The sequence below is a fragment of the Theropithecus gelada genome, chromosome 7b (genome assembly GCF_003255815.1).
Source record: "Theropithecus gelada isolate Dixy chromosome 7b, Tgel_1.0, whole genome shotgun sequence".
NCBI lineage: Eukaryota > Metazoa > Chordata > Mammalia > Primates > Cercopithecidae > Theropithecus > Theropithecus gelada.
Window position 1 is genome coordinate 59,622,415 of NC_037675.1, and position 12,427 is coordinate 59,634,841.

General features: G+C 43.5%; 2 protein-coding genes across 5 annotated transcripts in view; one reads left to right on the top strand and one right to left on the bottom strand.

Moving 5' to 3' along the window:
* ARMH4 (armadillo-like helical domain containing 4) overlaps positions 1 to 9,558 on the bottom strand; it is a 301,177-nt gene extending 291,619 nt beyond the window's left edge. The window contains exons 1-2 of the mRNA XM_025393064.1: positions 9,374 to 9,558; positions 3,055 to 3,125 (exon numbers count right to left, since the gene is read on the bottom strand). The gene's annotated coding sequence lies outside the window, so the exon portion shown is untranslated. The remainder of the gene's footprint in view (positions 1 to 3,054; positions 3,126 to 9,373) is intronic.
* A 245-nt stretch (positions 9,559 to 9,803) lies between these two features.
* ARID4A (AT-rich interaction domain 4A) overlaps positions 9,804 to 12,427 on the top strand; it is a 75,262-nt gene continuing 72,638 nt past the window's right edge. For 3 of the 4 annotated variants that reach the window (XM_025393059.1, XM_025393061.1, XM_025393062.1), the window contains exons 1-2: positions 9,804 to 10,119; positions 11,212 to 11,274. In XM_025393059.1, the coding sequence (XP_025248844.1) occupies positions 11,269 to 11,274 (6 nt within the window). In that variant the 5' untranslated portion in view covers positions 9,804 to 10,119; positions 11,212 to 11,268. Of the gene's footprint in view, positions 10,120 to 10,746; positions 11,108 to 11,211; positions 11,275 to 12,427 lie in introns of those variants that run through there. The other variant, XM_025393060.1, reaches the window with a different exon arrangement.

Sequence of the window (12,427 nt, forward strand, 5' to 3'; positions counted from 1 at the left end):
AAAAGTCACCATGTAGAAACAATGTAAGGTCCAGTTTAATCCATTGTCCCAATTAAGGAACCCATAAAGATTTTGATAAAACGAAGAATAAATGCTTACTGGACATTTCAAGCTCTAACTAGCATGTTTAAAACAGATTTCATCTTCTTTACCAACCAGCGGCTTTTCTTGACTTGCCAAATCAGTGAATGGTACTGCCTGTTCCCTCTTTCTTAAATCTTGAGTGTGTTGTGTTTTCTTTCTTCTTTACCTCTATAATCAGAGATCAAACGCTGTCAAGTTTTCCTTCCCCAAAAACAATTCCTTGCTCACCTATTCCTTTCTCTCTCCAGACCCTACTCTAGTGTCATCTCATGCTGATACCACTTCAACAGTATCTTGTCTCCCCACTTCCAATTCCTGTGTCATTTCTTCAGTTACATTGGGCAGTGTTTCTAAATAATTTTCCAACACTGTATTTTGTTTATGCCATGCCTTTCTGTGTCTATTCAAAAACTCTCAGCAAAAGTAACTAAAATTAAAAGGGAAATCTGCATGGAAAAATATGTGCAAGTTACCACTATTATATAATAAACTCAACCAATTAAGAAATAAAATATCTAGATTCTAATTCATAATTAGAACTGTGAATAGACAACCTGTAAAAGAATCAGTAAGTAAAATCACAGAACAAGGTCCCATTTCACTAATTCACAACAAAAACCCTACAAAGAAAAAAAGAGCTCAATATATTTTGCATATATTTAATTAGTAAAAATGGTAATTATAGATTACTCAATGTCACTAGCTAAACTCACAGGGAGGGTGATAGTGTAAATTATTATAACCAGCTTGAACAACACAGCAATGTTTCAAGAGTCATAAAAATGTTCATACAATGACTTTTTAAATGTACTAAAAGAACAGTCCAAAAGAGAAAATACTCTATGCATGAAGAAGGTAACTGAAGCACAACACTGAAGGACTATGAAACCTACATAGTCATGCAATAGAAAAATGAAAAGGATAAAAAAGCTTGATGGAATATTTCCAGACATTAAAGTCATTATAGAGGCTGTCCATTACACTGAATGCTTGTTATAACGTTAAAGGAACAAAGAAAACCAAAAACTAAGACTAAAGAAAATACATATAGACAAGCAAGAAGGAAATTTTAAAAATCTCTTAGAGTGGCATTAAAAGTGATTTTTTTCTTTTAAGACAGTCTCACTCTGTTGCACAGGCTGGAGTGTAGTGGTGCAATCTTGGCTCACTGCAACTTCCACCTCCCAGGTTCTCCTGCCTCAGCCGCCCAAGTAGCTAGGATTACAGTCACGTGCCACCACACCAGGCTGAATTTTGTAGTTTTAGTAGAAATGAGGTTTCACCATGTTGGGCAGGCTAGTCTCGAACTCCTGGCCTCAAGCAATCTGCCCACCTTGGCCTTCCAAATTGCTGGGATTACAGGTGTGAGCCACCACGCCTGGCTGCATTTTATTTTGTTTAGTTCCATTATAATTTATAAAATTTGAAATAAGACAAAACAAAAATAATAGTCAATTTCTGCTTACACCCAATCTTCCAAGACCCTCTAGAACCTTGTAATACCCCATTGGATTCTGATGTGCAGCTAACCCTAGAAATATGGGTAGGCTGGCCACATACAATTTTCCCTACATAATCTTCAGCCAGTCATACTTTCTGAGCTGGTTTACCCTCTGTCCCAAATACAGATTTCCTTATATTCTTGCTCACAACCTTTCATCCAAATAGAATGCCTTCTTTACTTCTAATTTTACATATATCTCACTACCCTTGAAAAGCCTTTAATAACCATTATAAATTTCTTTCTGCTCTGCTTTCTAAAGCAATTTGTCTGTTTTAAAAGAACCACTGGATCTGACTGTATACAGAACTTTGACAAATCTATTATCAGGTGCCATTTAAATCTATACCTAAGGTTACATAGATTGCTTACATCTTTTGAAATAACTACTTAGATTAACTTTCCACATGTGTAATTACATTCTCCCTTTTATTGATCTTAAGCCCCTGGAGCACAGATCCTTGTAGGAAAGCCATTATCTACCGCATATCTGCTTGAATCCGAATCCTAAAATACGCTGTCATTCCAGTTTGAATTATACGAACCATTATCTATGACTCCATGTGGCCATAAAATCAGCAGATAAATCTAACAGGGTGCCGGGCGTGGTGGCTCGCTCACCCCTGTAATTCCAGCACTTTGGGAGGCGAGGTGGGTGAATCACAAGGTCAGGAGTTCGAGAGCAGCCTAACCAATGTGGTGAAACCAGTCTCTATCAAAAGTACAAAAATTAGCTGGGCATGGTGGTGTGCACCTGTAGTGCCAGCTATCCAGGAGGCTGAGGCAGGAGAATCGCTTGAACCCAGGAGATGGAGGTTGTGGTGAGCCAAGATCATGCCACTGCACACGAGCCTGGGCAACACAGCGAGACCCCATCTCAAAAAATAAATAAAAATTGAACAGGGCAAAAAAAAAATTATAAAAATTGCAAATTCTGCTTTGGTTACAAAGAAGTAAATTACGTAACTTTCCATAAAATAACTAAATCTTTAGGAAAGCTGCTACGTTCAACATAGCAATCATTTCCACTTCTCAATATATGTACAGAAACAACTGCACAGTTGAACAAATTCTACGTTTTTTTCTTTTGAGACAGAGTCTCACTCTTGTTGCCCAGGATGCAGTACAGTGGCGTGATCTAAGCTCATTGCAACCTCCACCTCCTGAGTTCAAGTGATTCTCCTGCCTCAGCCTCCCGGGTAGCTGGGGTTACAGGTATGTGCTACCACGCCCAGCTGATTTTGTACTTTTAGTATAGATGGGGTTTCACCTTGTTGGTCAGGGTGGTCTCAAATTCCTGACCTTCGGTGATCTGCCCGCCTCTGCCTCCCAAAGTGCTGGGATTACAGGCATTAGCCACCGTGCCCGGCTATCATTTTTCAAAAGATACACAGATACACATGCGCACACACACACGAGCAACATGACCGGTCTTGATTACCTAAGAGGAGCTAAGTAAAATTACTTACCACAAACAGATCGCAGATTCAGGTTTTTCAAGGAACACCTTGCTTAATTTTCCCATAAAATCAGCCTTATTCTAAAAAACAAAAGACTTTTTTAAAATTTTGAGTATGTTATATCTCGGACATTCAGAATACAGAGTGTTGATTAAAAAAAAATCACACACACAAATTTGCTTCCCTCCTAAACACTCTCCTTGGTAAGATTGGTTAAAAAAAAAAATTACACACATGTTCATGGGGTTCTGTGATAAAATTATCAAGAACTTAAAACTGGAAACCACACGAATGGGCAGACAAATCCATAAGGATGTGCTAACTTTGAGATTTTGGTCTAAAATACCACATTGGGAAGCTAATTATGTATTCTCTTCAAACTCTTAACAAATAAAACATTCTTCAATATAGCTTTATGTCACAGGAACATTAAAAAGTTGATAATTATGACTCCTGTTAGTTTAGGCTCATTTAACTAATAGGTTACAAAAATACAATTACATCATAATTTCATTCATTTATACCCAAGACGTTGTCTCCTAATTACTAATATTCGTCCATAGTTACCATTAAAATATTATAAAATACTTAAAAAGGGATTGGAGAATAAAAAGAAGTCTGAAGAAACTAATACTCTGATACATTCTTCGCTTTTTTTATTTTTAGATGGAATGCTTCTTATGTCATCCTTGCACTGAGACCATGCTAATCTCTGTATGGTTCCAATTTTGGGAGGTGAGCTGCCAAAGCGAGCATGATACATTCTTAATGGTCCTCTAAGTCTACATTTTATTAACAATTACAAATCAATTTGGTATTAAAGCTAAGTATTTGGAATATTTTAAAATTTAAAGTTAAGACAGCATCTATGATACATTAATTTGCAAGAAAGAATTATTGTTATGGTGAAAAAACAAGTCTGGGCAACTAACAAAACCCCATCTCTACCGAAAAAACAAAAAATTTAGCCGGGCCTGATGGCACACACCTGTAGTTCCAGCTACTCAGGAGGCCAAACTAGGAGGATCCCTTGAGCCTATGAGTTTGAGGCTGTAATGAGCTATGATCATGCCATTGCATTCCAGCCTGGGTGACAGAATAAGATCCTGTCTCAAAAACAAAACAAAACCAAACAACAAAAAGAAGTAGAAGAAAAAATTCCAAGAAAACAAAAGATGTTAAGTTGGCTTATTTCACATTTTGCATACAAAAGCGCATACAGATTTAGAAAAAATATCTATAACAGAGCACCTATCAGGTGAGGGAACGTAACAGTGATTAAATAAAACAGTTGCTACTTTCTGGAAACAGAGTTTCAAATTTGGGAAGAGTCAAACAAATGCAAAGTAAGTGTGGTGAGGCACATGTACAGAGGGTCCTATCGGCTACAAAAGCACTGAGAGTAAGAATACACACAAGAAGGGGAAACTTTAGAGAAGACTACAGGGAAACAGAAAGTAGTTAAACTCAACTAACTAGACCATGGAAATAATTTGTTAGTATTCCTAAACATCACTTCTGTGTAACAAAATGTTTCACTGTACAAATGCTCACCTAAAGTGAAAAAAAAATTAAAGTAAAAAAAAAAATCACTCCTAGGGTCCAAGAAAAATTCTCATATATTTTATGATATGTGTAACTTAAGGACTGCAATTATTATTTTTTGAGACCGAGTTTTGCTCGTTGCCCAGGCTGGAGTACAATACCACGATCTCAGCTTACCGCAACCTCCATCTCCCAGGTTCAAGGGATTCTCCTGCCTCAGCCTCCCAATTAGCTGGGATTACAGGCATGCATCACCACGTCTGGCTAACTTTGTATTTTTAGTAGAGACGGGGTTTCTCCATGTTGGTCAGGCTGGTCTTGAACTCTTGACCTCAGGTGATCTGCCTGCCTCGGCCTCCCAAAATGTTGGGATTACATGCATGAGCCACCACGTCCAGCCAATTATTTCTACTTGAACAAAGAGAGATCCAAGATAAAATGTTCAGAAATAAAGCTAAAGAAAAACCAGAAATTTTGAGGAGAGGGGAGGGGAGGCAGGAACAAAAAGGACAATAAATGTAAGCGCAGTAAGAAGAAAAGCTTTCTGATGGACTATACAAGCATCCCTAGCCTTAAATACATAACCCCTTCATATAAATATACATGTAATACATATATACATACAAACACACACATATATACACACATATGTATTTGAGACGAAGTCTCACCGTCACCCAGGCTGGAGTTCAGTGGCACAATCATGGTTCACTGGAGCCTTGATTTCTTGGACTCAGGTGATCGTCCCACCTCAGCCTCTCGGTTAACGGTGAACACAGGTGCATGCCACCATGCTGGTTGGTTTCTTGCACTGTCTGTAGAGATGAGGTTTCACCATGTTGTCCCAAACTCCTGGGCTCAAGCCATCTGCCCACCTCAGTCTCCCAAAGTGCTGGGATTACAGGCTTCAGCCACCACACCAGACCTTCAGCCTCTTATTTCCACCTCTGGGAGTTTATTCCAAAAATAATCACAGATGTGAAAGAAGATTTAGATGCCCAGAAATTTCAGCATCTAAAATTCAGCATTTACTTTCAGGCAAAAATAATTGCGGTTTCAGACTGTGAATTTTAAATCATTATAAACAGGCTCAGACACATCTTTATTAATCAAAATAGAAACCATTATAACCAACACACTTTGCTTTAGGATTTGACGAACTCTTGGAAAGCGTTTTCTGCATCCTGCTAGTTGTGGAACTGTTTTCCCTGCAAAAAGGTGTGGCAATGCTTGAAGAAGTGGTAGCTGGAGAGAGGTCAGGTGAATATGGTGGATGAGGCAAAATGTCACAGTCCGATTTGTTCAACTTTTGAAGCACTGGTTGTGCAACATGCGGAAGGGCATTGTGAAGAATTGGGCCTCTTTCTGTTGACCAATGCTGACTGCAAGCATTGCAGTTTTTGGTGCATCTCATCGATTTGCTGAGCATACTTCTCAGATGTAATGGTTTCCCCGGGATTCAGAATGCTATAGTGGATCAGACCAGCAGCAGACCACAGAACAGTGACCATGACCTTTTTCTGGTGCAAGGCTGGCTTTGGAGCATCTTCTCAGTCCATCCACTGAGCTGGCCATCACCGGTTGTCATATAAAATCCACTTTTTCTCGCACATCAACATCTGACCAAGAAATGGTTTGTTGTTGTGTAACATAAGGAAAAACGACACTTCAAAACAATGATTTTTTTTTTCAGTCAGTTCATGAGGCACCCACTTATCGAGCTTTTTCAATTTACTTCAAATGCCGAAGGACTGTAGAATGGTCCACATTGAGTTATTTATGGCAACATCTCAAGTAGTTGTAAGAGGATCAGCTTCGCTGATTGCTCTCAACTGGTAGTTATTAACTTCTGGCAACCAGTCACTATGCTCCTAATTTTCAAGACTCTCCTCCCCTTTGCAAACTTTCTTGAACCGGCCGGGCACAGTGGCTCAAGCCTGTAATCCCAGCACTTTGGAAGGCCAAGGCAGGTGGATCACGAGGTCAGGGGTTCGAGACCAGCCTGGCCAAGATGGTGAAACCCCGTCTCTACTAAAAATACAAAAATCAGCTGGGCATGGTGGTGCGGACTTGTAATCCCAGCGATTAGGGAGGCTGAGGCAGGAGAACGGCTTGAACCCAGGAGGTGGAGGTTGCAGTGAGCCAAGATCATGCCACTGCACTCCAGCCTGAAAGAGCAAGACTCCATCTCAAAACCAACCAACCAACCAACCAACCAACCTTGAACCACCACTGCACTGTACGTCAACAGTTCCTGAGCCATATGCATTGCTGATACGGTGTTTCCTGTTGTTTTACAACCCATTTTTAACTCAAATAAGAAAACTGCTCCAATTTGTTTTTTTGTCTAACATCATTTTCATAATCTAAAATAAACATGAAGGCTGGGCACGTGGCTCACACCTGTAATCCCAGCACTCTAGGAGGCTGAGGCGGGCAGACCATGAGGTCAAGAGATCGACACTATCGTGGCTAACACGGTGAAGCCCCTTCTCTACTAAAAATACAAAAAATTAGCCGGTGTGGTGGCACGTGCCTGCAGTCTCAACTACTCAGGAGGCTGAGGCAGGAGAATCGCTTGAACCCGGGAGGAGGAGGTTGCAGTGAGCCGAGATTGCGCCACTGACTGCAGCCTGGTGACAGAGCGTAACTGTCCCTAAAATAAAATAAAATACAATGAACAGCAAGTAGTAAGTCAGTACCAAAAAAACAAAGCAAGAAATGCCCATTAAAATGATATATAACATAACCACATTTATTTAACAATGTAGTCCAACATCAAATGGCAAACTCCAATAATGCAAAAACCACGATTACTTTTGCAACGACTTTCTAAGACAATATTTTGCAAAACATGTACAAGGATATTCGCTGACATATTACTGCCATTATATACACGTAAACACGTTACATAAATTACGGTATATTTATCCCACAACACACTACGAAGACATAAAAGATGCTTTACGATAAAATATTTCAAATGTTCCCGATGTTTTCGATAAAGAAAAATAATGGTAAGAACATGAACAAAACTAGAATATTTTGTAAAACAACACAAAAAAGACAAACCCTTTTGTATAATATTTAACTATAGTAAAAACTGTAACTACCTTTTGGTGGAGGGAAGAGATTTTTGTATTCTTCTTCGGGCTTTTTAGTAATTTCCAAATGTCCATGCATTATTTGGATTCCAAAATAACAGTTTAGACTTTGATAGTGGAATTATAGATTCTTACCCTCTAAAAAGTTCAGTAATACATTGTTTTATAAGCTCTTTTAAAAAACTTCACTCCTACGAGATCGCGCCACTGCACTCCAGCCTGGATGACAGAGAGACTCTGTCTCAAAAACAAAACAAAACAAAACCAGAAAACCTGCTTCACTCCTAAACACTCCTATTTACAAGATCTTTTCTATATAAGAAATTTTTAAATAGGCGGGGGCGGGGGGAATCTCAAAAATACGCATAATGTTTTATGATAAAAACATTAGGTACTTCAAAGTCCAGAAATAAGAACCACGAAAATGGGTAAACAAGTCCATAAGGATGTCCTAATTTTGCGATTTCATTGTAAAATATTACACCAGGAAGCTAATTACAGACTCATTTGAATCTGACCAAACAAAACATCTTTCAACTACCCTTTTTTCCATTCTAGTATTCCTTTACTAATCCACATAAAGTTTTTCCAGGTGGTCACCCGCAATTCTAAGGATTTTTAGACATTATGACTCACCTCAGTAATCACCGAGATGTTCTGTTTTTTTTCAGCACGACTGCCAAAAAACCCAGTCACTGTTAAGTCACACAATCATTTTCTAGTCTTGGGCCCCACCAATACAGCAGCAGGGTTTAAAACAGAGGTACTGAGGGTAACTATTGGGATCTATCCAGTATGACTAGGTCACTCACTAGGAATGCCAACATGCCTTTCACTTTTTTATGAATACTTTTGAGCAAAATCACTGTTACGAATAAAAAACTGATTCTGCTTAGTTGTTTTCTTACTGAGAAATCTTAGTCCACGTGGATTACTGACGATATGTCACATTTAAAAAATTACTCCATTCTATAAAACAACTAGCCAATTTATACTCCAATTCCACTATTTAAAAATATGTTTCGTTTAACAGAATACAAAATGTTAACCGAACAAGACCAACGTCTATCTTATCGGGGACGTCCTTTTAAGATGTTTTCAGTCCCTGCACAACCAATCTTTCCTTTCAAAAAGCAGCATAAGCCTCGCGCAGAGTGACACAGACGCTTGTCTAAGGTCACAGAAGCACCGTCTGTGCTGGCAAGTAAATTCCTCAGCATCCAAAAAGCCAGCGCTTTCTCCAGTTTCCTCATAGCTTTTTCGCGTGAGGAGCACGCGGAAACCTCTACCCATGCAGAATGTTTCTAAGAATCACTTCTGACCTGTCTTAACTAAGGAGACTCCCATAGTTTGTGCCAATCAGGTGGAGAATATGGCAAGTATCCAAAATGCACTTCCAAAGACAGGAAAGACTGCTCAGAGAGAAGCAGAATTCAGAAAATCTCTCACATTCTCGAAAGCCCGAAAAAGCACCGCCAAGAAAGACGTTTGCCTCTCCTCCACCTCTTTCTCTCGGCGGGAGAGGAAGCCTCGCCCCCATTCATCCCGCCCCTTCTCCCCACCCCGCCGCAGGAGAACTTTTACCATGGCTTCCTGCGGCCCCTTCACTTCCGGTGCCGGTGCCGCTAGGGCTGCGCCATCCCCCCCAGTCAATCGGACAACCATAGCCTCCAACTGACCTTTCTCACAGCTCTGAGACTCCTCCGGCCAAGACTAGGTGCTGTCCTGGAGGAAACGGTGGAGGACGGACGCACAAAAACCAATCTACCTGATGAAAACTCCGTTCCCTTCTTGCCAGAAACATAAAATGCGATGGAGCTACGGCGACCGCTGCCGAGACAAAATGGCGCCCAGAACCTGGTTTAGCGCAGGCGCCTTGGAAAGACCCTGCCCCGCCCCCGTGCAAGCCCCTGGCTGCAATTCTGGGTTACGTTTCCATGGGACACTCCGCCGCCAATCCTCGTGCCGAACTGCTCTTCCTGACCCCTCAATTCACCAATCAGTGCCCAGTCAAGCACATCCGGAGTCGTCTCTACCAATCATTTCTCAAGACTTGCTTACTCAATAACCAACTCTCCAATAACGTTGGTCTTCGGAAAAAGCCAATCATAAGTGGAAGATGTCCTACCTGCTGTTTTTCGCACCAATCCATGAAGTTTCAGAGCTACATCCAATGAGGACGGCAGGTAGCGAGGTCCTATCCGAAGCTCTTCGGCGTCATGAACAGCCAATAGGAGTTCGTGTAGAAGCGAGTCTGCTCAACAGCTTGTTATTTGGTGGATTGTGGCAGTAAATCGGGGCGAGTGGGGAACCGGGCGCAGGAACTGCAGCCGCGGTTGGGAGTGGTGCTGCCCGGACGGGGGCCCACGGAGGTCAGAGGGGAGGAGGACTCTGGAGCTGACAGTGCGCACTTCACCCGCAGTTGGTAGGCGGGGAGAGGGGAATCGGGGGATACTGAATGGACGAAGCGGCAGTGGCAGCAGCTGCTGCTGCCCGGGGTCCCGGTGCAGTTGGAAGCTTTGGAGGTGGGGAGAGGGATGCTAGGCAAGTGGCGCGGCGAGCGCAAGAGAAGGGGCCAGCCATGGAGCAGCGGCAGCAACTGCAGGAACCGCCGCCGCAGCTGCAGCCGCCTCGTCCGCTTCCCCGGGTTCCCGGGAAAATGGCTGTGGGGCTGGCCGCGCCGCTAAGTTTGCTTCCGCGCCGTGAGGAGCGGGCTGCTTGGGGGAGCCGTTCCCCAACTCCGCGGCGCGTCCACCTCTGCGGAGTCCGTGGCAGGACTCGAGGGGCTGCGAGCTGATACCTCTCTGGGCTGTACAAAAAGTTGAGGCGGGCGCTGGGAGGAGGCAGCGGCTGCTGCGGTGCGGCTCCCCTCCCCTCCCACACCCTGTCCGGGCCACCTCCCCTCCTCCTCCCCTCAGTCCCCCGCCCCCTCCCCCGCGCGGGTCTCCCGGGGCTCTGGCGGCTCCCGGCTGAAGGCCGCGGCCCCTGCCCCTTTGGGTGAAGGAGCGCTTCTCCTTCCTGACATGGTGCAGAGCAAAGGAAGGAGAGCAATGGCGCCGTGACACTCCGCTGCCGCCACCGCGGGCCCGGGGCGGGCCGAGGGGGCCGAGCAGCGGAGGCGGGGCGCGGGCCGAAGTCGGGGTATCCAGGGGACAGCGGAGCGGAGGCTCGGCGGTCGCCTCCGCGGGGGACCTGGGGAAGCCCGAACGGCGCCCTGCCCTTTTCCGGAGCTATCTGTCCTGGGGCTCCGAGTTCAGCATTCCGGGTCAAAGTGGCCAGCGAGGCGGGGGCGCGGTGGGCCGCTGGCAAGCTCCGGGGCGGAACGGGCTGCCCTTTGGCGCGCGTGGGGTTCTCGCTGCCCCCTCCGCTCCTGCATCCTGGCTGCCCTCAGAAGGGGTCTTGTCCCTTGGCTGGTGAGGATTCCGCCCCTCCCCGCTGGCGTTTGTTTACTTTCTTTCCCTTGGTCGCTCCCCGCAGTTGACTGATTCTGTCTGTGCTTCTTTCCCCCTTCCCGTAGTTCTAGCGACTGCGACGATAGCTCGCTGAGCTGGAACCCCACAGATCACCAACAAAAATGAAGGTAAGTGGAGTCAACGCTGCCCCGATCCTCGCGCCTTGGACACTGCCAGTCGTAAGGCTAGTGCCGTGGAATGTCATTTGTTTTGCTCCTCAAAATTGATGTTCCTACTGATCAGCAGTTTCGGCATAGGAGGATGTGTTGAATGGGTGAGAAATGATCTGTGTGTCTAAATGCGGAGTTTGGGCCCTCTCTGTGGCAGTACTTTGGAAAGGCTGGTGCAGCCTTTCAATTGTTGTCCATTCGGATAGTATTTTTAAACACTTCCTGTGTTGGCAGCAACCTTTGCAGAAGTAAAGCTTTTGTCCTGCTTTGGTTCTTTGGGGGATTTTTCGAAAATTTTTTTCTTCCTCAGTGCCAATGCGATTTTGTAAAAGAAAGAGTACGTGGATTAAGTAATTAAGTAAAGAAGGTGTCATTTCTTCTGTGTGTAAAGTGAACTTATGTGGCTAAAACATTTGAAGTTGAACTATAATAATAGTTTTAGTTAAATCTTTCCAGTAAATATTTTAAAACATATACTTATTCTAAAAAGATACATGTTCTACTGAGGATGACTGCAAATATCAATATGTGGATAGTTAAAGGGAAAGGATCTCATATAGCATTCTTGAATGCTATGGCCATTGAATGTTTCAGGTCAGATTTTTATTTGCCAAAAGCATTCCTATTCAATTTGTATTTTTTGTAAACGTTCTTAAAAGGTAGCCAATTCCTGTCTTATTTACTGTTTCAGTATATTAAGCTCTGAAATATAGCATTTTCCCAAACTTTCTCATGGTTTTCTATTTTCTCCAAGTAAATGACATATTTAACCTTCTTTAATATTACTTGGGAAAACTTATGAGAAAACAAAAAATGAGGCCGGGCGCCGTGGCTCAAGCCTGTAATCCCAGCACTTTGGGAGGCCGAGACGGGTGGATCACGAGGTCAGGAGATCGAGACCATCCTGGCTAACACGGTGAAACCCCGTCTCTACTAAGAAATACAAAAAACTAGCCGGGCGAGGTGGCGGGCGCCTGTAGTCCCAGCTACTCGGGAGGCTGAGGCCGGAGAATGGCGTGAACCCGGGAGGCGGAGCTTGCAGTGAGCTGAGATCCGGCCACTGCACTCCAGCCTGGGCGACAGAGCGAGACTCCGTCTCAAAAAAAAAAAA